The sequence below is a fragment of the Onthophagus taurus genome, chromosome 2 (genome assembly GCF_036711975.1).
Source record: "Onthophagus taurus isolate NC chromosome 2, IU_Otau_3.0, whole genome shotgun sequence".
NCBI lineage: Eukaryota > Metazoa > Arthropoda > Insecta > Coleoptera > Scarabaeidae > Onthophagus > Onthophagus taurus.
In genome coordinates this window covers 6,199,917-6,226,748 of record NC_091967.1, presented here as the reverse complement: position 1 = coordinate 6,226,748, position 26,832 = coordinate 6,199,917, and the positions used below count along the sequence as shown (strand labels likewise).

General features: G+C 33.0%; 1 protein-coding gene and 1 non-coding gene across 6 annotated transcripts; one reads left to right on the top strand and one right to left on the bottom strand.

Moving 5' to 3' along the window:
* Positions 1 to 528: 528 nt before the first annotated feature.
* On the bottom strand, positions 529 to 26,416 carry LOC111427233 (alpha-catenin related). Of its 5 annotated transcripts, none has more exons than XM_071193982.1 (13): positions 26,288 to 26,416; positions 11,871 to 12,054; positions 9,619 to 9,782; positions 9,130 to 9,339; positions 6,110 to 6,517; positions 5,504 to 5,752; positions 5,360 to 5,452; positions 5,105 to 5,290; positions 4,866 to 5,018; positions 4,637 to 4,813; positions 4,374 to 4,580; positions 3,530 to 3,669; positions 2,920 to 3,013 (listed from the first exon to the last, which is right to left on the bottom strand). In XM_071193982.1, the coding sequence occupies exons 1-13, from the start codon at positions 26,303 to 26,305 to the stop codon at positions 3,004 to 3,006; spliced, it is 2,199 nt and encodes a 732-aa protein (XP_071050083.1). In that variant the 5' UTR covers positions 26,306 to 26,416; the 3' UTR covers positions 2,920 to 3,003. The 5 variants fall into 5 exon arrangements, with proteins under 5 accessions (XP_022918020.2, XP_071050083.1, XP_071050084.1 ...); XM_071193983.1 differs by lacking the exon at positions 26,288 to 26,416 and adding an exon at positions 26,066 to 26,239; XM_023062251.2 differs by lacking the exon at positions 26,288 to 26,416 and adding an exon at positions 25,988 to 26,074.
* TRNAG-GCC (transfer RNA glycine (anticodon GCC)) lies at positions 12,839 to 12,909 on the top strand. Its single transcript has one exon. It is a non-coding gene; the product is annotated as a tRNA-Gly (tRNA).
* Positions 26,417 to 26,832: the final 416 nt, after the last annotated feature.

Below are 26,832 nucleotides of genomic sequence, written 5' to 3'. Positions count from 1 at the left end.
GGGGGCTCTTTGTATGCTCATGTAGTTGATTGTTGTGTCGTATCCTTCACTATATCTTCATCTGGTTGTGGATGTTTCAGAATCTCATGATTTCTGTGTTTACATTGCTGCCTAGGTAGCTAAAGTTGTCCACTACTTCGAAATGATAGTTTCCAATTGTTATACTCTGCCCAACATGATATCTCCATCTCTTACTCTAAATCAGGGTTTTAGTTTTGTCTTCGTTGATCCTTAGTCCAACCTCTCTTCAAGCACTTTCAAGGTTTCCTTGTCATATGCATATCCCATTTGAACGGACTTGTTTACTTCAAGGTTGCGGTTAATTCAACTCCGACTCTTCTCATAACATATTCGAGTGATATTTTCAAACTATTAAATGTTCAAAACAATTTGCACAAACATAATATGTAAAAAAAATTTTATTTTGAAATTACTAGATTGTTTTAATTAATAATTTTGCATCAAAACAAAATAATATTTACTACGGGATTTTTTATACTATTCATTGCATAAGAAAATACAAACAACTTTAAACAGATTATCAGATATAATTGCTTAGTATCATATATTCAATCACCGTACATAAAACCACACAAATATTATAGAAACTTTTCGTCCTTAAATTACATCGACTTGTTTACACGCTAAGTTCATACCATGTTTTTAACAATTACTCGTTTTATTTGATTTTTTTCTTATTTTTATCGTAAGAGGTACAAAATCTAGGTTCTACTGGTTTCACGAAAATATTCTTCTTTGTAACTATATAAAATCTACTTCACAAACCTTGGGTTCAACTAAGATTAAAACTTAACGAGCGCCGTACGATGGTTTATTTCTCGAGAATCGAAATATGTTTAAGGAAAACGATCGAAGAAATTATGTGCTACAAGAAATTTTGCATTTTAAAAGTTATAATATTGAACGCATTTTTAAAGATATCCCAAAGATGCACACATCAACTAGAACATCAATATATTGCTATACATAAGTTAAAATTTCACATAGTTGTCGTCGTAACGGTTAATTATTATAGTACAAAAAAGAAAACATCGCACAATATTTTTTTTCGGATTTAACAAGTTAAATATTGCTTGTGTTTGTTGTTTAAGTATTGCTTTATAAGCGATTAAAAAATAATTAGATGATATGTTTAATAACAATTTTTAGATTCGTATTAATGGTATTAGGCCTAAGTCGTTTTGACAATTATAATTATCACAAAGATTTTTGAATAAATTTTGAGTATTGCTCGTGATAAAATGAGGCTTTAAAAATGTTTAATATTGTGCGATGTTTTTGTATTAATTTAGAAATTTTGAATGATTTTTATTATTAATATCTACAATAAGAATATTCTATAACATAATAACCAATCTTTTTTCTTAACATCCATCCTACAAATTTAATTTCGCCTATTCTACCTTTATGATTCGCTTTTTATAGGCACAACAATTTATGTTAGATACTATACAAATTTACGAGACAAAAATATTCCAGCTGTTTGGCTTCCATTTCGAATATTTGTTTATTTATTGCCCCGTGTAAAAATAATACTCTGCGATATTGTTCTAATTATTATTGTTCTCGGTATTATCAATATATTATTTATATGAATGCATCACAATTATGTATATCCACCAAATACCGAATATTTTCGTCTAGTGCACTAAAATCCTTATAACCGAGTACTCAAGTGGATATAAAACATCAGATACACGGTTTATTATTATTAACTTTGTATTTAACGTCTTAAGATTTAAATTTAATGTGAAAATGACACGAGAGAATTATTTTAATCTATAAAAGAAAAGATGAAATGGATAACTTAACGCATAATAATTAATAATGATCATTAAAATAAGTTGAACCAAAATTATTATTTTTAGTTTATTCCTTTTTATTTTAATGATCGCTCAATAGAGATCACATTGGGTTTCTACGTATCAGTAGGTACAAAAAATGTAAAAAGGCTATTATCGTCGATATTTACATAACAATATCGCTGAATCTATTTTATTTATTTTATTTAGTTACATATTACTTTTTCTTTTGAATTATATTATTACAGCTTAAGATGATTTTACACAGTCATGTTCACTTGATTGTTTTTTTTTTTTATCTTCTTTCGACATTTCTAGTAAATAAGTCCATGGAAATTTGTTCTTTTTATTTTCATTGTTGTGTGGGTTTCTATTTACCAGCACATTATATGTCGCGTTACGAATGGAAGACATTTATGAGAAGCCCATGCGTCGGTGTAATTTAAATAGTCAGAGATAATTATATATCAGAACGGGCGAGAGGAGTATGTTTTTTCCATGGCTTTTTTTTAAATAAACAGTTAATCTTTTCCAATAAATTAATTATTAACATTTATCTAAATTAATGGCAGTACTTCATTAACAAAAATAAATTGAAATCTACAAAAACGTTCTTTCAATCTTCAATTTATTGGAATAGATTAAGTGTTAAAATCGGCTCTAAAATTATTGGTGTTATCAGTTTATGTTTTTATTTCCATCTAAGTTCTATAAACACAACAGTTTTTTTTTTTTAATTATTTTAACATTTATTAATTTCTCTGTTTCAATTCATCGTAAAATCTAGTACTTTTTATTAATTATCACATGCTTTACACCTGTTTCGATTGCAAAATAAACGTCTCGACCGTTTCTCATCTTCAAAAAAACTAAACGAACGCCTCTCCGACTATTTTTCTTTTTAAACGTATAACAACGGATGATTTCGCAAAACGTAACGGCTTTTTTGAACACGGATGAACCGGCAGCAATTGGATATAGATGTCCTAGAACAACAGGAAGGAGACCCGAGTGCGTCTCGAGTCTCCTTTGTTGCGCCTGGACATCCCCAACTGTCATAAACTTGAATCTTGACCGGTTGCTCCTCCACCCTTATTGTCTGCTCCACTTCCTCCGCCACTGGAGGAGCCTCCATCACCACCTGATCCCCGTCCATTTCCAGCACCACTTCCACGAAATTCTAGCTTATACTAAAACAAAATTAATAACAAAATTAAAGACTTGAAACACTAAAATTCATTTAAATTAGTTTTGTTATAAATCCTGAAACAAAATAATATTAAGTTATTAATGTATCTGATTTAATTAGAGATGTTATCGACGATTTATTCAATTTTATTGATTAAGAACTTTGAGAGGTGATGAATTCAAAACGGAGTTACCTTAAAGAAAATCTTCAATTATTGTCGTAATAGAAAGAAAATTGCGAATCGTTTCCAGATCTCATAAATATTGCTTTAGAGACGTCAAAGACATTTCCATATCTGTATTGATACGAAAAATATTTCATCGTAATTTTAAAAACTTTTTTAAAGCGGATGTTTTAATTATTTTTAACACAAAAACTCACAATCTCTCATGTTCAAAAAAAAAATAACATTATTATTAGTTTCGGTTTTAGTAACAATAACATTGAAAACACTTCCTTAATGGTTATAAATTGTTAATAACGATGCAATATAGAAATGAAAATATTTAAAAATCACCGATTTTTCCTTGGCATTGTTGCATAATCAGAAAAGGTGACGTATCTATTCAAATTTTGCGGAGACACTTGCGATGGTAAATGTATACCATCTAATGAAACACATGGTAATTTAACCCGTTGAGGCATTGCAACACTGAACTATGAGTTAAAAAATTATTCAAGTAAATAATAATTATATAATTATTTTATATGTTAAGACTGAAAATTATTTTTAACGAGTTGAGAGAAAACAAAGCAAGATGGAAATGTGAAATTTTCACCAAATAAAAGGAAAATTCGCCAAGTTTTTATAGTATGATGTGGTGATATTTGTTAACATGGTCACTGCTTATCTCTAAATCATCTATTGCATCCTACACTGTTGAACATCTGCCAAAGAAATTCCTATTATCTGTCAATATTATTTTGGTTCATATTTCCAATCATTTACAACAGCATCTGTGACATCAAAATCGTCCCTAACATAATCTCAACAGTCTTTGAATAATACAGACTTGATTTCTCTGAGTTTCCTGATAGGTTCACTTCTCGTCATTTAGATTCAGAAGAATGCTATTTTCCATTTGTCTTATATTTATGATCATTTCACTTGTTATTAAGTCATAAGACAGTATTTGCATTTTATAGTTTTGGAACATACAACTTCTTTCCTTTGCAAACACCATACAATAGGTGAAAATCAAGTTATTATTTAAGTTTAAAAAACAATTACGTCCTGAAAACACAAATATATCTTTTTCATAAAATAGTACAATTTATAATTTCTCTCAACTCATTAAAAATGACATCACAGCCTTAATTACTAATAATTATACTTAATAATTACTAAACAAATAACTTACTTTAGTAGCACATTCAAAGCATGTAGTTACGACCTTTGAAATAACATTCATAAGATTTTTCGTTTCTTGAATGACGTTATCCACTTTTGTGAAAGTGGCTGCCTTTCCGACCGTGTGATCTTTAACTGTAAATTGTAACCTTTGTACGAACGTTGGCACTTTGTCTAAGTGTTCCAAAAGCTCCTTTTTATTCGATCCACCTGGAACCTGGTTTATAATGATGTATCAATTTGAGTTTAAAAATTGGATTTTATGATTTTTACCTGATAACTAAATTGCCTAATAACTTTGTACAACCTGTTCGCTTCTTCTGCGAAATATTCAGCTTGGGTAAATAAGTCTTGTGTTGTCTTTAGTGCTCCCTCTCCTTTTGTAAATTGGTACATTGAGAATGCCATTGCCGACATGTTTTTCGCTCGCTTAACTATATCGTTATTTTCCTGAAATAATTTTGGGTTAAAAAAAAAGATTTCATTTAAATGAATTGTTTACTTCAAGTTGTGTACTTGATTCTTGCCATTTTTCCGTTTCCGCATCCATTTCACTGGTGATAAGTTTCATTTCCAAACCAGACTTGGCAATCTTTTCCTGTTCGTCTACATCTAATCGTACCGACTTGAGAGGTTTCGAGGTAGTTCCGTGTTTCTATAGGCAAATGGAAGCGTATTTTAATTCGTAACAAGTCGTCCTTATAATCTGGATGCCAAAGTGGCTTTCAAAAGTATCTTTACCCCTGGCCTTGGCAAGGACATGTACACTTGCTTTTCAGGTCTCGATTGGCTCGCGTCCAAAACTCCCTTTACTACGGCCGTTACGTCCGAAACCAACCACTGGTACATATCAGCGAAGACGTCTAAGTTTTCCTGTGCTATCTTACTTCCGGGATACTGAGCCAAAGTCTTAGCGGCCGTAATTACCTAACGTATTACAAATTTACCGTTTAAGTTATCTAAATCTTCCATAAACATCGAATAGATTTTTTTTACCTGTGGCCCATATACTCTCAAATTAATTTCTGAAAATCTAGCCGATACTTGAAGTGTTTCAGATATCGCTACTTGTCTTAATAACTTACACACCTAAAAATAAAAAAGTATTTTATCGATTATTATACAAAAAAAATTTTTTACTTCTAAAATGTGATCGATTGAATCGTGAAAGGCTTCGGAGGTGTGATGCAGTCTGTCCATATCACTTAAACTTGCTTGTTGCTTTACAGTAGATACCAGTTCCTGACCTTGTTTCGTCGCCGTGTTCAATTCTTGCGCTTGTTGAAGAGCTGCTTGTGCTAAATTTCTTGCTAAATCTGTAGCTGCGGTCACCGTTGCGTTTACGCACGCTTCTAACTCCGGGCAATTTGCAGCACCTTCAAATCCGATCTAAAGAAATAATGAACAATCAAATACAATTTAGCAGATATTTTAATTTTTTTAATTTAAAATATTAATATTAAAGCCGGATATATAAAGTGAAAAAGTATTTGCAGCATAATTACGCGAAGCGCGGGGTATTTATATTTTGATAAAATCCCAATATTTCCGCTAACAGCATTTTCGGCTTGAATGTTCACCACAGCTTTTGTAATTTCCCTGTTAGTTACCCAATAACCGCTGTAATAACCTGTGTGTTATTATGTCACACGTTTTTGCGATAATCTGTGAAATTGAAAATCTTAGAAAAGAAAGAAATAAATGTGTTTTTAATAGCAATTTCTACTTAGAATTTTTATAACGCACCACATTTGCATAAAGTCCTAAAAGATGATCGAGTTCATTTTTAAGTCTTTCGGTACCATCAAGTATCGCCTGCCGATGTTCGTGATTGGTGTAGGCACTATCAGTAAAGTCCTGAGTTCGTTCCAAAACGGCTTCTAAGGCGTTTGGCAGAGTGTCATGGCACGCGCTGTCCAAAGTGACGCGGCTGAGCTCTAAAAGATTTTGCAGGTTCCTCATGCAGGAATAAACAGTTGACCTGTCGGCATCAAGCGCGTCCTTATGTGACGGTGGCGGAGGGTTCGCTTCATTCGAGTTCAGGACACCGTCCTTTACGACGAAATGTATTAAATCCATCGCCCGTCGCATCTGGCAGAACACGGTGTCCCTATTTTCTCTCGCCGTTCCACTATCGGGGTGTCGCAAACATGCCTTAAATAATAAAAAATAATGATGGTTAAAAATTTAGAGGCGAAAATAAAGTACAAAAAAAATAGTAGACAAAAATAGAACAATGATTTTTGTATAAGGTAGATGTGTGCATTTTTTTAATGAGAAATTCTAATTTAAGTTTTAATTGAAAAAGTTTGAAAACAAGGGAATAATTTCGGGACAATTTATTCTAGTCAATTAACACGGGATTTTAAGGAAACTAAATGAAAAAAAAATTTGAAGTGGCAGTAAATGGAAGTGTTGATAATATCCTTTAAAATCCTTAACTTATTTTTAAATTTTTCTCAAATACTGTATTTCCTGAAAACTTATACGAATGTAATCTGCATCTTTTTTAAAATTATCCGATGTACATGCCGGCGGGATAAAATTTGAAACTGTACTGAAAAGAAAACCACCCGGAATAGAGAACGGTTTCCTGAAATTAATGAGACAGGCTTTGCGCTTTATTCCAGGATGACAAAAGGTGAGAATGTAGGTTTGCAAAGAAACGATATGAGACAGGTTGCGCCAGGATTGAGTTGAAAATAAATAATACCAGAATTAAACTAAAACTGGAAACTTCCGGTTTATGCCGTGCGTTCATTAAAATATTGTTTGATATTTCGGATACCAAGATTCTTGAGAAACAAGTTCAAAAGTGGCAAAATCGATGGAAAGTTAACAATATATACACTAGTAACTAATTGCCGAGTTTGGTGTAGAGTGGGGAAATCTTTCATCGCGTCCAATAAATTCTTCCTGGTTCAGCTCAACTCTATATAATCCTCTCTGCTGATTTTATTCTTATGATGATAAACTTCTATGGCTTCTCTGGCCATCCTGTGGTAGTTGTGGCTCCTCCTGGCAAGTATCTTCATCTCATCAAAATGTATATTGTGGTATCGTTCTATGTGGCAATGCTCTGTTTTTTCTGTTCTTTTCGTGTTCCTCTTGCACGACAATCTGTATATTTCTGATCCCTTTAAGTGAACGAAGCCAAAAAAGACAATGACATGTCACCGTTGAAGAAGTGTAATTATAACAGCAGCTAAATATTTTCGTGCCAAAATTGCGAATCTGAAATTTCGCTACGTAAAGAGTTAATATACCATTTGAGAACAAGATGAAACAACAATATTTAAATTGTATTACAACTTCTGATTTAGAATCAGAAAATAAGAAAGTTCTGTTGTAAAAGTTGCCCAGTATTTGCAGGCAGTAAGAAACTCTATCTCAAAAATATATGTTGGAGAAGATAATATTTACACAGTTGACCCCGATTCTCCAGCGAATAGGAACGAAGTAATAACGAAGTAGTTTTTTTATTATACATATTTTCTAAAATCCAAACATTAACTCAACTCAATTCCCCACACGATTACAATCCGCATGAGATTTAAGACCTCAACGAAACCGTCAAACCGGTTTTAATCGGCTTATATTCGAGGAAACACTATTTCATCTTATCTCTACATAAAAATTTTCTTTCGTATACTTTTATAACTTCTGCTAGCTCTAAGTTTACGAATTATAAGCTTTTCACTTCTAAATTTATGGTTGTTTAGTCGTATCGAAAGCCATAAATTTCAACTAGACGGCTTTTCTTATCCCAAAAGCAATCTTTTGCACGAACGGTACCTCACTAAAATAAATAGTAATTTAGCTGACACGATTAACCATGTTTCAAGGTAAGCAGCAAAAAAATAAAAATTTACAACATGTTTAAAACTCCTTTATCATGTACTTATATGTATATTCTAATGTGATTTTCTTAAATTAATATAATCTCTACGATAAATTTACATAAAAGATGCTGCAATAAAAGTAACAGGTAGTAATTTATCGTGGAAATTAGATTTTGTAGAATGCGAAATGAAAAATATCGAGCAAACGCCGACGTGAAATGTTACTCAATTACCATACATAAAACGCGAGATAATATTACTACGTTCTGTAATTGAAAAGTAAAATTTATGAAAATGGTAATTTTAAGTGGCATTGTGCAATGTTCATGTTGTTTTTCAGTTAAGGTCAACGAATAAATCAAGATATATAATTAAACCGATTTGGATGTAAACGCTGTTATGATAGCGCTTTTGAAATTCAATGTTTACAATCGAGAACAAATTTCAGCAATTTATAGGTTTATCGAGTATGTTTGCGAACATTTTGCTTACACAGTGATAATATTAAGACCATCAATTTTTTTAACAACATAGGTGGATTTTATAAAAAAATGACCCAAAAACAGAGAGTTCCTTTGTCGACGTATCGTTAAACAGATTACCCATTAAGGGCACTCTTCCTATTCTATTTTGCAAGTATGATGTTAGTAAATTTATGCGGAAATCCTCTCAACTCGCAACACTCTAACTTTGTATAGGTGGAATAGTATCGAAACGATACCCATCTACAAACTCTTTAATTAGGTTACTATCAATTTACTTTATGTGATCAATCTATTCCCGGTTAACGAAGTTATGAGAAAATCGGTAATTTTCAAATTTGTTTCTCTTTAGCAATCGCTTTTTTCGAGAAAATTTATGAAGTTAAAAGTTAAAATAGATTTAGGTTATATCATTGTATTCGTGGAAAATTTAATAACTTACTTTACTCGACGTAAGAAGCATCATAGTAGATCTTTCTAAAACTTGCCGCGCAGCAGCCATTTGAGCTCTTCTCCGTTCGTCTTTGAGGTCGTTTTGTCGGTCTCCGGTCAGGTGTGCCAACTCTACCATCTCGGAACCGAAATGGCTGAACGCTTTTACGAACTCTGTAAAGTTATTCACTGACTCTAATCTGTCCAAGCTGCGTTCCACCTGGAACAACCCGAATAGAAATATTGTCAACTTAATTATTACCCGGATAACCATCTATATTATCCTGATTCTTTCTTAGTCTACCTATTTAAAATTTATTTCTTAATCTAAATAAATTACTTAATTTATGAGTTCTTGGTAAATTTTAAATTATTAATTTTACTTTCTTAACTACTTAATTTAGCTATTGCCAAAACGCGGGAATATTATAATGCTTATAATGTTCGTTTATATCATTCGTTACGCCTACGAACTCACACTAAGCCCCTAAATGCAGACCTTGTCTTTGGCCAATAGGAGTTGTTTCACTACAACGATGTCTGCCAGTAGAAGGACTCGAGTAATTGCTCCAAGAAGACAACGTGATGCTCTCACAAGTGCTGTTCTATCTCCTATTGCATCATCCACTTCCGCTTCCTCACATATCCGCTCGATAGCACTTCCTGCAACAAATTTATGTATACCGTTTAGATTACAGATTAAACGTGGAGATTATTACCACCATATACAAACATAATAATATAGTTAGATTTTGATATCGTTTATGTATTCTAAACTCACATCTCGAATAACAGAATAAAATTTAACAGTTTAGTTTCCTAAACTTCATTACGACGTCGGTGTAATGCCACTTGGAGATATAATGTTCTCTTTCAAAACAAACTCTAAACTCTTAAACTTACTCCAGAATCGTAAAATGAAAAATATATGGCATTTAGAAGTCGTATTTACGAATAATAGTTGTGTTTACAATGTTTTGAAAGGATTTCAGTTACGGTTCCTTTTAAAATGTAAATTTATAAAAGCCGATCTGAGTATTTTCAGTAGCTCTTTACGATCATGTTTTTAAGCAAAATAAGAAAGTGGATGCGATGCAACTCTGAATGTGATTTTTAGTACAAGATATTTTCTAAAAGCAACCACCTACATATGTACGGGTAAAAAGATTTGCGTCATCGATAAACACAAATCTGGATTTTATCTGGGTTAGATCATGCTGCAGTAGATCTCCAGAGAGAAAATGGAAAATCCTGTACGAGATACAAGGGAATACGATCATTTCAACATTCGATGTTTATTTTCCTTGAAAACAAAAAAAATCTTACATCTATAATAACTTAACTTGGCGGAACAAAAAGTTACATTCACCGCCCAGTAAACTAGAATATATTTTTACGATTTCTCAGACAAGTTGTTCAAGCATTTGTGCAGATTCCCCCACTGTTGGGCTCACTTTGTAACGTCACAACTGGGTCAACCGTTATTAATGTCCTCGGTGTGATTCGGTTTTGAAAATTTCCCCTTATATAATATATCGTTTCGAGTTCATAGAATCTCAGACTCGCGAATGCTATGAGCAAAATAAATTTAATGGAAAATAAACTTTTCCCCTACATATTTGGTTACCGGATCGTCCCAAATTAATCTTCCGGAATCCCGTTCATTAAAGGAACAACCATAAAGCTATCCTGAAATTGAGGACAGTTAATTACGATGAAGTGCACTTCACACAGTGTGGCGGAGCTTTGCATAAATATTGGGCGAGGAATTCGTTAGCAGTTGGGAGAGGTTAGCTGAAGGATCGGCTCTAGAAAGTGGATTAAACCTTCTAATTTATAAAACGAAACTAACTATAATGAATGAAGGTTTAAACTTGTAAAGTAATATAGTTGTAAATAATTTTCAAAGAATGTTGGTTATATTTATTAGCAAAAAATTAACTACATCACATTTTAGAGTACTAAATCCGATTAAACTACATACATTGAAGTCTGGAAGAACATCAACTTTACGAGTTGCTGTTTACGAGATCTATTTGGAATTACGCCTACCAAATGCGTCGCTCTCCATCCGAAAGAGATAACGGCAACATTGAAGATAGATGATGTGGAACCATCAGATGGAACGCCGTTGAGCTAACTATTTGCATTCAAGATTCAGCCATACTAAATCTATACTCACCAGTGGACAGTGGATTTATGAATTTTTGCAATGTCAAACCTATGATCAGAATACTGTATGGCGATTACAAATATGCCCAACATTTTCCGACTAACCACCAAGCAAATAGAACTATCGAACCTCAGTCATCAAGAAACATGTTTGATGAAGGACATTTTTCTTGGGGCACCTGGGTGAAACTATGGCCATATTACGGAGGGTCACCAAGGTATTACTGTTATTAGTGGTAAATTGTCCAATAACGTTTTCACTCTAATACGCGCTTAAGTTATTTTGTTTAATTGCATAAACAAATCCAAAATTAACATAAAATCAATTGGGTTAAAAGCTTGCATTGAAATGTATATGGCTTCACATTTGGACTCTATGAAAGCGGAACGTTTCTAAATAGAGACATTAAATAAAATGTATGGTTTTGTTTATGTAACTTTAAGTTTTCTACACTGCACTTTCCTAAATAATAATTTTAAAATTGCACTCCATATTTCAGTTGGAACGATTTAGAGTTTGGACGTTACAGTGAATTACGTCGGCATTAATAAAGACATCATTTATCACTCGGGGCTTACCGGCTTGTCTCGCCTCTTTACAGGCTTCATACATTCCCTCGCGGACTTCACTGTAGTCATCGGCAATAGTTTCTCCAACTGTGACGAATCGTTCAACGGCGACATTAACTGCTTGACCAACTCTTGCAACCGCCGACGACCGCAATGCTCCCACGCTACCATGAGCTTCAACTAAAGAAGATATCTGCAACCAATAGATAACGACAATTATAATAGGACGAATAAAAATTTTCTTCTTTAAAAACTCCTTAAAGTATCAAAAAGATATAAAAGAATTAAATTGTGTTGAAAAGTCATCGTTAAAGTTGCGAGATTCGTTATTTTTAGCAAACAGACGATAATGGTCATCTAATTCAGTTTGCATTTCACCGCCTCGTTTGCAAATATAAGTCAGAAAATGTTAAAATCAATAAGAACACAATAAATATTTCTTTTTACCACCACTCTAACGAACCCCGACCATAATTAATCATTTTAATTAAATAATCGCAAACGCAGGCGACAAAAATATAATGAGTATTTAAGCCTGATGATGAAGTTGATGATGTGAATAATAAATCAGAGACGGAAATGATTTAAAAGAGGAGTAAATGAGTTATTAGATTTGGGTTAGGGTTGGTGATTTCGATTTTCGAAGAGAAAACAATTCAATTTAATTGAACGGTTAAATTTCAATAAATCATATCTCGGTGGGACATCGAAGATATTGGAAAATGGGAGCGGAAGACGTTCACGGGGTATTTGGATCGAACAATTTCCGATGTGTCTGTTAACTTTCAGCTACATCTGACGGTTGCTCCGAGCAGATTTTCTACACGGTTTTTATTTCTCATCGACGTTTTATTTTTTCTAAGTAGGTATATTAAACTTATCAGATATGAGATAAAAGAATGTAAGGTATCTTAAAGAATGTTGATAACATTAAAATATTCTCAACTAAACTTGGAAAGATAAATCGTTTCTCAACAGCATCGGTGGTTCAATGGTAGAATGCTCGCCTGCCACGCGGGCGATCCGGGTTCGATTCCCGGCCGATGCATTATTTTCTGCTTTATTTTAGATAATTTTGCTTATTTTAATTTCATTATGTATTTTTATTTACAAGAAAACAATTTTAAATCCAAATATCTTCAAAGGATACATTACGTAGTTGTGTCATAAAGAAAATGGTACATGTGTGCACCACAAAAGGAAACCAAAGAAATGTTGCCAAAGTAATTTTGTTTTGGAGAACATCTGTTACATAAAAAATTCTACCATAGCCTTTACGCGACTGAAATTTAAATGAGACCATAAAAGGGATGCTAACAAAAATAGACAGACAAAGATATATCATTAAAAAGCCATACACAAAAGTATTCAACGAAATAAAGAATGTCTGAAAGACTAAATTAAATAAAAAATTGAAGTAAATTTAAATAATAGATTTTTGTAAAAATACAAAATACCCAAGAAAAAGATTTTCCGCAGTAAGAATTAAGAAAAATAAATCTACATTGTTAAAAGAAGACTGTGGCGTAATACCCGAGGCGAAAGGACACCGCGAACGTCCAAAAGGGGATATCCCGAAGTTAAAGGATAACATTTCTGGGTCCCTCAGCTTTAAACACAGAACCACCCTCGCCCGTTGCGGATTTTCTAGGTAAACGTTATGCAAATATAACAAGACTTTGTTGCGTAACAATCACGTTTTTCACGATTTAAAATTTTCTGAATTTTTTTCTAAATTTCTAATTAAGCTATTACGATTAAAGCATGATATCAAACGAAGTTAATCGTGAAGCTATAAACTTCCAGATTTGCAATGCAAAGTGAGTTTCAAACGTTCTTTGCTTTGTAGAAAACTGAGAAAATTTATAAAACATAGCGAATGGAGTATCTGCAACTTCATTTTACCATATATTAATGCCAAATGAATCAATTCCATTTGATATTTTCTTTCTATATTATTCAGGCGAATATATAACAAAACCTAAAAAACTACAAATAACACGAAGACAAGCAAAGAAAATCACACAAAGATAGTAAACAGTAAAATAGTAACTGAAGATAAAAAGAAAAAACATAGAAGGCAAGAGAAATGAATCAGGAAAATAAAAAAAGTTGTGATCAAACAATCGACAGGATCAAAAAGCAACCCAAGTCTGGAGACTTATTTATGTGCAGAACATCTAGAAGAGAAAAGCAGTGGCCACAGCAATTGCAAGGTGGAAGAGAATACTTATTGATATATAGATGCCGAGATATGCAGAAGAATTAGCAGAACATTACGAACAACTTCAAGAATTATCAGATATTAAAACGAAGATTGACGAAAATAAGGAAACAACGCCAAAACCATGAATACAAAAAGTGATAAATAAATTAAATCATCAAAACTCTACGTAATTAGTGACAGAAACATATCGTCGCTCTCAACCCAAAACGACATAAACGCCAAAATGGTCACTTTTTCTGTTTTGAGCATCCAACGCATCCAAGCAGCATAGCCTACAATATTGGTTTAAAGTTTTCGCAAATATCTATTTGAATACGATTTCTCGCATTTCTTAGGAAATCAAGTAAATGTCGTTTTTGCCATTTTGAAACAGAGCCTGAAGATGGAAGATCACTGAATACGATGAGGAAATCCTAGACGTATCAATAAAAGAAGAAGTTGACGAGTTTGCAGAAGAAAATCTAATCAACAAAATCTAGGAAATAAAAAGCGATACAGAAATCTAAACATTAGGTGAACCTGAACGTGCATTTAAAAATATTTCAAGTCCTTTGGAAGCGTGGAATTTGTTATATGTATAATTAAAAACGACATCTTAGATATCGTTGTAACTCCTAACAATGAAAAAAGCATTCAACGTTGTGCAGATTCAAGACGGCAGGCATAAAGGATGTGGTCCTTTAACTCAACGATTTTTTTTGTCTCTGCGCAACACATGTGCAAAGTTTCAATAATCACTTTGATAATTTTTGAAATACTTTTGAATACAAAAAATGTTCAAAATCTTTGGCGAAAGCGTAGTTCAAGGTGCTATGCAAAATATTAGAAATTTACGTCTAAGCAGATGCTTACTTATATATAAATCTCGTTATATAAAAAAATTAATGATTGCGCATTTTGAAAATATACTAAAGTAAAAATGAAATTAAAAATCTGTCATTTAAACATGTTGGAATTTGTGTACGACATAAAGCCGTGGTATTAACGTTAAATAGAGTTTAATACTAATCTCCCGGTTAGTCGCATGTGCTACAAAACAAAATACCGATTATGACCGTAGATTATATTACAAAAGCTACGCCAACCCTATTATATGGATTTTTTAGAGGACAATATCCATAAATGTGTAGCAATTGCAGTACTGGAATATAAAATAAACTTTACCTAATGTCAATACAAGATTAGTACAAATAACACAAATTTTCTGATCTAAATGTGATTACTATGGTTTCACGTAACGTTAAAATCCAATTAACGACCAAGATTGAAGAAGAGTTTTTGTAATCTTATTTGTGACGAAAGGATAAATTGAGATCCGCGACAAACTCTTCGATTCATTCAAACAAATTAATAACTCTCGAACAAATCTAAAACCCGAATCAGCCGCTAGGTGACCCACTGAGATGATCTCTTAACGTGGAGAAACTTTTTGCGAATACAACATCAGAAACTCGCGGAACTAAAAGCGGATTTATCCCCGGCGTGTTCAGTTTCAAAGCAATTCAAAGTTTTCGCAAAGTTTGTCGGGTTCAAATCTGGGAGTTGTCGAATGCAAAATCCTTCCTAAATATATTAAGGGACAAAACTTTCCTTTTTTTTTGGTATTTCATAAGGCTGAAGAAAAAATTTAAAAAGTTAAAAACAGACGATTAAATTTTGATGGGGTTTTTAATCAAATCGAAAATTGTACTAAATAGTTCAGAAGGGGCAAAGTTACAAGCACCTTCTGGTTAAAATGTCACGAGTTTTTGGCACCAATCCAATTTTTTTTAACCAAGAGCAGTAGACTCGAGATTTTTCCCAACTCATTCAATATTTCTCCAAGTCATTAATCATCAAAGCTGTAAAAATTCTTAATTATTGTATATCAATATGGAAAAGTTTCAAATCGTTAACTGCTTTTTAATGTTTCATTTCTCGCTCAAAACACGGTCGGTGAAAATAAAAACAGAAACAAAACGTAGAAGATAATTGTAGAAATAACGATCGCAAGTACAGAAAGGAACGTTAAAATTCAAATTACTTCAGAGAAATAGAATCGGAACACAAAAAAACCTTCGCATGGAAATACATCCTTGGAATAGATGATATAAATATCGATCCCGAACTGGAGGAAGCAGTATATCTTAGGTCGTTCTCGAGATTGTATCACCAAGACCAAATTGAAATTCTCGAATTTACCGAACACCAGGATGGGGAAGAAATGTCACGAATTGTTCTCTTGTATTACCTTATGAAATACACATTAACAAATTATTATTAAATTTGTTACTTTATAAAAAGTGTAAATTAGTGTAAAAAATTAGTATTAATAGATTTCAAGAGAGGGCACTTGTGCAACCACTATATTCAATTTGTACAAGATGAGCTTGTTAAATATGAATATTATTGAAGATCTCGAATATTATAACAACTAAGAAAAATATAGTATGGAATTTAAAAACGCGCAGTAATTTTCTAAGATCTACTCTAAAACAAGAGATGGGTTCAAAATGACTAATGCAAGGAATACTTGTCGCGGTATTGTTGCAAGAAGCTGGCGTTGCTCTCAGACCAATGTTGTGCATAACAGAAATTCATATAGAATATCAAATTGTTAAAACCATAGTTCCAAAATTTGCTCTAAAGAACCCCAGTACCTATAACATTAAAAGGGAGCACAAATAATGTAAAAGTAGACCATATAGTTTATACAAAGAGTATAATCATAACGGAACCAGACTTGTAAACTTTGCCTCATCCATGAATATTCGTAGCTAGAATATCTAATGCAAGAAAAGAAAAGGTAGAAACAAAGATAACAAGGTATAATGTCGAAAAACTGAAAAACTCTGAATAATATACGACTGATACTCTATGTGGAAAACATACTGGGACCTTATCAGAAGGAATTCAAGAGAAATAACTCAAAAATTTGTGTCATGAAAACGAAAATGTGAAACGTGAAATCAATTTTATGCCGTTATTTTATATTGTTACAAGTAGAGAAAAAAGTGTATTAAAGAACTAAAAGTTATACCAGTGACGTCCTCAGTAATTAGCATGTTTATAAAAAAACCTATTAAAATTTAAAGATCTCTTTTTACGAACTCGATCTACTTTGAAACACTTAATTAACAAGTAATGTACCCATTAAACTTGCCCCATTTTTATACTTACCGTTTTTTTAGACAAAGTTAGTTTAAAGTTTCTAATGAGATTGTTAATACAGTAATAAATTTTTAAAAATTGACTTGAAGTGAAATATAGGAAACATAAAAAGAGATTTTATAACAGAAACAATAATTTATCTTTCCCAGTATATCGAAAGTTCGTGTATTTGATTGAGATTTATAACCGCGTTGAAACTTTTACGAGAAGAAATTGAGGTTTATTTGTTCAACTTGAAAGCAACTATGTATCGTTTATTAATTTACAAATATAACAACTTTGTGAGATTTACTTTTTTCGGCAATTGAAACTTGTAAATCGTTTAAAATAAAATCGATAAATTAAAAAATAAGATACGAATAATATTCAGTTCGCGTTTCTATTACTAAATTAGAGATTTAGTTTCGTATTAAGCAAACCTTGCCAAAAGGTACAACAGGTTATTTCTTCCGGTGTATATCTACAAGTGCTACATCGAATATCATCTATCTATAAAATATCTATATTTTATTTATATTTAAATATTTTTTTTTAGCGAAACATTATAATCTAATTAATAAAGTGAGATCATACCTTTCCATTAACGTGCCTGTTCGAAAGTGACGACCTTAATGAACTCATAGTGTCACTAAAACGAATGTATTCGTTACTAATTTACATCGGATCACAATCGATCGATATTTTAATTATTTTTATACAATAAAAAATACTTCAATGTACGAAAATTAAATTTATCTCTCTAAAATCTTTCGATTATTCTTTTCTTTACGTTAGTTATTGTACAGTTTATTATCTTTTGGTGTAAATTCGTTTTTGAACTAAGTTTCGAGTGGTATTCGACGTCGTAACTCGATGATATGTTGCCTACACAATTCTTTTTTCTCGCTATTTCTTGATTTTCATCTACACGATATTGAACGTTTCGATTATTAACTATTTAACGTTTTTCGATTTTTACGTTCGCGAATAAAAGCTCGTTCAGGAGAGAGATGATTTTTTTTAAATGATAAATTAGAAATTATTATTCACGTCCGTCGCGGTCGTCTTCGGTGGTTAAGAGCCGTTAAAAGGTGGGCGATCGGTGTCAAATTTAATTGAAGAACATTTTGATTTGTCTGGAATGTGGTCAAAGTGGCACGAGTGGAACAGAGCGACCGGGTCGCGCCACGGAACCGGGAAGACTGCAGTGGCGGTACTCCTGGAACCTGGACCCCGATATCGATTTGTGTAATTGGCGCGAAGACGCGCGCACGGCAATTCTCGACGCGTTTTGACTCTCGTTCACCAGAGAGCCAACAAAAAACTACGAGGAAAAAAGAAAATCCATTCTTCGTTTCCTTCCTTCATCATCTGAGAATTCCTTTGCTACTAATTGCCAAAGAGCTTTTTGTACGATGGCGTGAAAGAGGATGGAGTTGGTGTTTACAGTAACTGAAGTTAACTCGGAACTATTTGAAAATGAGGGGAATACGGAATGGTTCCGAGATGCGCGAGCCTAAAACTTGCCGACCACTTGTTCGTATGTTGCCCTTTTATCTCTACACAAACCTACTCGCGATGGTGGAAGTAGCTCGTATTGTTTCTGGTTCCGAGATATGCCTATACGCGTTCCTCTCTCATGTTCCTCTCTCTGTACTAGATGAGAGAATGTCGGTGTAGATAGTGTGTTGTTGTTACATAAAGGTTATAAAGATTTTTTTCTAAAAATAGAACCAATGCTAAAATCAAGTGAAAATCATCAAAATTTAACTAAATCAAATCATACATAAATATCGATGTCATGTCACCTTATCCAAACACAATACTCATAAATAGACCTAATTTAATATGAATAACCTTAATCGTAATATCTATAGAATGAATTATTGATTACTAGATGAAACATAGATATTGGAACTTTTGCCAATACTCAAATTGATAGAATTCCGAATGGAATGAAAAAGGAGCTTAAGTATGATTCAGTGCGAGTTTCCAATAATCGACCGGATTACAATAATCGTTTAGTGGGGCGTTTTTGTGCAGCACGAAAATAGAGCTGCCGATTTAATGAATTTCGGTCAGATAACTGACACGAGGAGGTTCGTGCTCACTATAAACATAGAAGTGATTTGTGTTCTTTGCGCCTCGCCCCGGTCGTTAATTGAACGTCGTTTTATATTTACTATCCGGGTAGTCGATTGTTTCGGCCTAGACATTAAATAATCAATAGTAGACCTTTAATTTTAGATTTGTACGAGTTATTTATCGTTTAAGATGTATTTCAATCTATAGTTACTAAATAATTTAGCAATTTATTACTTATTAAAGTTATAAATAAAGCAGAGTGATAAATAATACAAATTCATTGGAAATGATGGAAGGTATAGAATTATTTAACTGTACATCAAACTACTGAGTTAGTATACAAATTGTATCTAAATTACTTGATAAATGCATGTTCGACTATTGTATCGGGGACGGTACTTGATAACGATCCAACTACTAATTACCTTGAACAAACATGAGAGCTTGTACGCGTACGTATAAATTATCATTTGAAGAGGTTTTCACGGCAATAAATAACATGGAACCTTTTTCAGTCCAATAACTACTAAATGAAAATTGATTAGAAATTTATAAATGTAGTTAATTTAAGCTATTTTGGATGTACTTGTAATTAAACAAGTTGTATTTATTTCAAAAAACATCATCATATATTTGTATATACAGTGAATTTCACTTAAAATGCAATATATAAAAATATATTTCCATAGAAACCAGGGCGTATCTACTTCCTTTGTCCCACATAAAATGTAACATGTCTGAATGTTTTTAATTCTAGGTCTAATGTTACTTCTAGTGACAGTGGTAGGTAGCTAGTTAACATAAAATATCACTATGTTGCATATTTGTATTGAATTAAAACTAGAACTAACACTAGCACTATCACTAGAACTAACACAAGACTTCAAACTAGAATCATTCGGGTTTAGCCGTCCTGAAAGACGTGCGGCTAACCCCGAATGATTCTGTTACTATGTAGAACTAACACCATACCTAGAACTAGAATCATTTGGGTTTAGCCGCACGTGTCTAAAGACGGCTAAACCCAAATGATTCTAGTTCTAGGTATAGTGTTAGTTCTAGTTTTACACTTGCACTGTCACTAGAACTAGCATTAGACCTAGAAACATTTGGGATTAGCCGTAGAGACTGGTTTAAGCTTGTATCTAGTGTTAAGCAAAGATATTCCACGATATATTAATTTGTCGTCTTTCTCGTATATTGGACAGATGACAGGAGAACAGCTCCACCTCGGCTTTGTTGTTTCGTATTGTAGCTCTTACTTCTATAACTGTTGGTACAGCCGTAGTTTACTTTCATTGCCATCCACGTCCTTCTCTTTCGTACACATTTTTTGGCTCTCGCGTTCTGACATATAGAAGATCTTGAAAGTGAGCTTTCCATGTGTTTTTGATGTCTTTCAAATTGCTGGTTATCTCACTTTCCTTGTTTCTGTATACTTTGATATTTAGTCTATATAGCCTTGTCTGATTTGCTTTGTAGGTTGATAGCGTTCCTTGGAGCTCTTGAAGATTATGGTAACCTTCCTTGCTATTATTAATCATCTTTGATAGTTCCTTATACGTCTGGTTCTTAAAGCTGTAAGTTCATTAATTCTTCTTTAATATTTACTACAATATTTAGATCCTTATAAAAAATTAGAAACTCTTGTCATAAATCGCGATAATCAAAACTGTTTGAAATAATATCAAATTCTTGGCATTTCTCCAAACTAAAATCTACTATCGCAGGAATTTTCTCTTTTTGCCCATTTTGGAAATTCCATTAACGAAATATTCCGTTCTAGCTTCCGTTTCGATTTCGATCATATTTTATAGAACAGTTTCCGGATTCACGACAGTACGCATCGCGTAGGAATTCGAGATGGTATTCGACGAGATACAATCGTTGGAAATGGGGCAGGCGAGTGGATCGTCGTATATATGCAACAGGGTCGCGTGTATTGCCATCGGAAATTACTCCTATCGGTTTAGATTATATCTGATGTATAACCATAGCATCGACGTTGCGTACCCATTCGTGTTGTAAATGAGGTTTCGCGGTTGCACACTGGTTACACGTATTAATAACTGAGGACACATTGGCTGTATAGGTATATTAACCTCAGATTGCCCGAGGTGGGTCATTATCTAAACGTCCAAAATGTCACACGTTATGAAGATTAATCAATACATGCCAAAAAAATAAATTACAAAAGGTTGCTCAATCAACAATATATAAAATGGTGGTGAATAAAAATATTTTAAATGTTGGAACAATTAACACGCCATATTAACATATTGTGTTGGCGAGCGAATCACGAAAAGTTAATCTTTAATGTTCCATTTCAGGTTTTATCGCAAACCCAGTACACCTATGAATAACTTAACAGCGAAACGTGACTCTGAAATATTTTCCCCGTGGGATTGCGTTTTTATCGTTACTCTCGGTTTTAAACCATCGAACCGGCGACAACACGAACGAGTCAAAATTATTCACTGAGCGTAGATCGAAATCGAATAAACCCCTCGAATTTGTATGTGTACACGCAGTGTAAATAGAAAACATGTCACTGGAAACTATAAATCCTGATTTAAATGAAACTGGTAGCAGGAAACATTTTTTTTCAAACCATAATGGGATTAGAACTTTTACAATGTCTGCTCGTTTTCCGAATACACCTACAATATTTAATCTCGTTAAAAAGAATTTTTAAAATAACTGTTAAAATTAGAAAATATATATCTCACTTAAAAATAAAAAGATAATTTGTTGCTTAGTTTTTTAATTAAATTTGTAGATGTAATTGAATGTTAAAAAGAGCAGGATTAATTTAATTATCCTTAAGCAATTTACCCGACGTAAAGAAAACTAACGGTACTCAATTTAATCCACTTTTAAAAGTTTCCGTTTTCTAGTAGTGGTAGTAATTCATCACGCTCTCAACGTTGAGTTAGAAAAGAAATAAAAAAAGTTAATGTTTTAAAGCTTTTTAAAACACAATATTGAATAGAAGAGTACTACTCTCGCGCAATCGTGTTCGTTCAACTTGTGTATTTGCCAGACCGGTAGAATTTCGCTCTTGACTTTTGAGTTCACTTTTAGAATTGCACTTAGCGCCACAAAGTGAATTTAATAGAAACTTTTATTTCTGAAAATAACGTGTCAACAGGAAAATACACCCCATTACATTTTTTAATTAAAACATTTAGTTTTACATTTTTTCCCCGGCGCTATCCAAAATACACCCGCACGTAGTGATTCATTACATTCAAAAAAGAGAAATATGCCAAACAGATGCACACATTATTTATATCTATATCGGTGCGGTTTGAGTGGAAACACGCTGTTTAGTTCAAAACTAAATAATTTGTTGATGTGCCAAAAATTTAGTTGTTATAAAATGAATAAAATCAATTCTGACACATAATTATTTTGTTTTAATGAAAACTCTATTCCAATTCGATTATAAATGGGAGAAAAAAGAATGACACCACCCAACGCGACAGCTTGTGTATGTACACGAAATAATCGTGCCATTAATTTATAGTTGGCAAGCTAAATTCAACGCAACTTAAATGGGATTCGTAAGATGGCAACGGTTACGAACGTTTAAATCTAAAATGTAAATCACGTATCTTGATATTACCATAACTGTATTCATTGGGTTACAGCGCTGTTTAATTAGATACATCTACAAATTATTTTACATTAAGGACTTTAATTGAAACATTTAATTAAAAGGTTATTATTAAAAAAAATTACTAAATCAAATTCTCAAAGTATTTTGCATACTCACATCATAGTGAAAAGAACGTTACGGAATAGTCCGTGGAAACCAAAGATATGGCTTCATTGCGTGGATGGCACTTTTATGATCCGACAGCTTGAAGAAGAGAGTTAGAGAAAAGGTGGTTCAGAAGTTCCTGAACTCTCAACACACCATGATTAAATTTACCATGGAAACGGAAGCTTCAAAACAGTTACCTTTCCTGGGTGTTTTAATTACTAGGAAGACAGATTGGGGTAGGAGTGTATCGGAAGAAGATCAAATCTTATTCCAGCGAACAGAAAGGATATGCGACGGAAAGAATATGAAAAAGAAGAAGGGTACCTCCAGAACAACAGCTATATTCTGAGGGATGCCCAGCCAGCCACCAAACGCCGCAACCAGATGTAAGTTATGTACAGGTGTCCCAAATTCGTTAACAAACCGTATAACAAAACCGAATAAAATTTTACAATGAATTTCGAAAAATTAAGCTTACCAAACATTACCAAACATAGGATTCAAAAGAAAACTGACATTCTTCGCGCTATAATTGGAATTTCAAAACAAAACTAACCTATCCTAACATTTCTTCACGCTATAAGTGCGGTTTCTTCACGCTATAATTAGGGTTCAAAAGAAAACCGACATTCCTTCACGCTATAATTGGAGTTTCAATACAAAACTGACCTATCCTAACATTTCTTCACGCTATAATTGCGGTTTCTTCACGCTATAATTAGGATTCAAAAGAAAATCGACATTCCTTCACGCTATAATTGGGATTCAAAAGAAAACCGACATTCCTTCACGCTATAATTGGGGTTCAAAAGAAAACCGACATTCCTTCACGCTATAACTGGAGTTTCAAAACAAAACTGACCTATCCTAACATTTCTTCACGCTATAATTGCGGTTTCTTCACGCTATAATTAGGGTTCAAAAGAAAACCGACATTCCTTCACGCTATAATTGGTGGTTCAAAACAAAACTGACCTATCCTAACATTACCTAATTTTTTTATCAGAGTTCATTAACATTTGTAAACAAAACTAACCTAACTCAATTTTTCTTTTCTGGAAGTCATTGCTTATTTTCCTTAATCTTACTATGTTAAAACATATCCTTTGATATTTTACTGGAACTCCGTAGAACAGCCTTAGAAATCTATGTTATATTTTTTAACGCGCATTTTTTTGGATAAAATTGAAATGTACAGATGTCACAAAATTAAAATACCATACCTAAGTTGACATTTTTAAATAGGAACCCCATTTTTTGTTGCATTGGTGAATGCAACAAAATGAATGTCGATACTCAGCTCTCTTAGAAAAAAATGGCAGTTAAAAAATACTGTTACTATTTTATTTCGGGTACACAATGCGAGAAATCGATTGAATTCGTGAAAGTGAGAAGCACTCGTAACGAGATCCTGCAGTTATTGACGATCATATAAAATAATGCACCGTTTTCAACCCTCAAAGTACGAATTCGATACCCAATCGATTTCATACTCAGTTTCACAGAATATTTTGTAAATACATAAACTAGAACACATATTTATCTTAAACTTTTTCTTTAATAACGTCGATTAAAGAGTTTTAACTCTAAACCACCTCGATTTACTTGGAGGAGGTAGAGAAAGGAAAAGAGAAAAGTATTAGTAGATTGTGTGGAAATGATTAGGAAATGGTGGTTGATCTGCAGAAAGTTAAAGAGGGGGTGATAAGATAGAGGGAAGGGAATGAATTAAGAGGATTTGGAGGCCAGATTGAAACAGGAGGGGACAGAAAGGGCAATGCGGATACAATTTATCTAGTCCACAAGAAATAGACTACAATTCTGTTATATTAATTGGACTGGTATACCTAGTTGTTATTGCAAATTCTGATTTTCCATATAAAATATGTTGCTTTCGATGAAAACTATTATTATTATTGGTGCCGGGAATGGCCCCTTTCGTCACCGCGACCTATAAGATCTATTGTAACTTATTGTAACTTTTGTCCAATGTGGAAGAGATGATAGTTTAGGGGCGCCTATCTAAGGTTGCTACCTTAGATCCCCTTTGTTAAGGCATAGAACATCTTTGATTTTGTTTTACGAAGTTATCATACTCTTCGTTTGTCTGTGACCTGGAAGTTCTTTCCAGCGAAAGATTATCTTTTGAGACCTCAAAGCTATTGATGTTTCCGCTTTTTCATTGCTCTCAATGTCTCGGTGACCTGGAACCCACCATAGAGTAACATCATTGCCCCTAGGGAGTTCTCTCATGTTGCTGAATTGCCTTTAGGGCGATCCAACTGGCTGTAAAAATGTTTATAGATGCACCTTTCTGTCCCTTTTCTAGGCCCAAAACGGTGCAGAAGTTTATAGCAAGAACGGTTATGACCAACCTGAGAAGCAATTTAATGCAGCTATTTGGTTCACAAATGCCCATACCTTCCGGATACAACTATCTTTGAAGAATAGATGATAAATATATTTTCTCAATAAAATTATGTTTTGAAACCGATTTCAAATAAAAACAACACACAAGATTAATATTAAAACATTGAAACAATAATACATCAGTTATTTAACGCGTGCGTATGAACAACATTCGCACATGTTACTAAATAAACAAAAACATAACCTTGCTTTGCAAATGAAAATAAAAAAAGGGAGTTACATGAAAGCTGGTAATCAGCGAACATCAAAGCCGATGTTACTCTATGCAACTGCATCAACCTTGCCAACAACTGAAAACACAGCGTACCACTGTATTAGAAATCTTTTTCATTTATATGCCAAAAAGAAATTCTACAAAATCGTTGCGGCATGAGTAAGCGGCGTTACACACAAAACGAAAAGGCGGCGAGCGCACGGAATTAAAGAATATTAGAGTAAAATGAATGCACGTGCGTACAAAACCACATAAATCCTATTTTGTTTTACCTGTTTAATCAGAGGTAGCAGGGTTTGTTCTATACTACGGGTTTTTATTTCTAAACAATCAAAATTTGAAGTACCTACAGCTGCCATTTTCTACTCACTACTGTCTGTCCCACTCATTCTTATAAATCGACCGCGTATTCCTATCTCCTATACACAATAAGTCAGTCTTCTCTATATAAATTCACGGTGTAAATCGACTTATCAGCTGTCGTAGAAATATTTTTGTATACTAGCGTTATCTAACGGGTACAGGTACTAACACTTATTTTGTCGGTAAAATAGATTACTCTATAAAATTACAGTAAAATCTCGATGCATCCCTTGTATATAGATTCTAAGAGAAGTTATTTTTTAACACCGGTCTTTGTAATAAACTTTCCAAAGTTTCTCGATCACCATGATTTTTTTTTCTAAATAATCGGCTCCTAACATATCTAAAACATAAATAAATTAAATTTATTTCATTAATTTTGTTTGTCAATTACTTATTTCCAATTATTTTTATAAGTATTATTAATTATAAATACATAACCTTTTTCGACAACTAATTTAGCAGGGAATTTCTGTTGTTACTACCAACCTTGAAACTCGAAATGAGTTAAATTATTTTTTTAATGTAAAATTTTCATTAAAAGTGCATGTCAATTTTCAAAGTGGTCGCCAAAACTTTTCTATTCGCTAAAAACGAGGAGTTTAGTCCTATATTATTCAGAAAAAATCAAAATTTCTTATTTTATACCTTTTAAGACGCTTTGTTTGGCTATTAAAGAAAATTATTTGTTTCTTAAGACGAAATATGCCGAAAAAAGTAGTTGAGAAAATCAGTTGAAGACTACCTTGCAATC

Coding starts and splice junctions, on each gene's coding strand:
- LOC111427233 (XM_023062251.2), bottom strand. CDS start 26,074: ATGGCAGCTGTAGGTACTTCAAATTTTGATTGTTTAGAAATAAAAACC. Junction 6,518..9,129: donor TGCTTCTTACGTCGAGTAAA/GTAAGTTATTAA, acceptor TTATTATTTAAG/GCATGTTTGCGACACCCCGA. Junction 5,019..5,104: donor TGTCCTTGCCAAGGCCAGGG/GTAAAGATACTT, acceptor ATTTGCCTATAG/AAACACGGAACTACCTCGAA.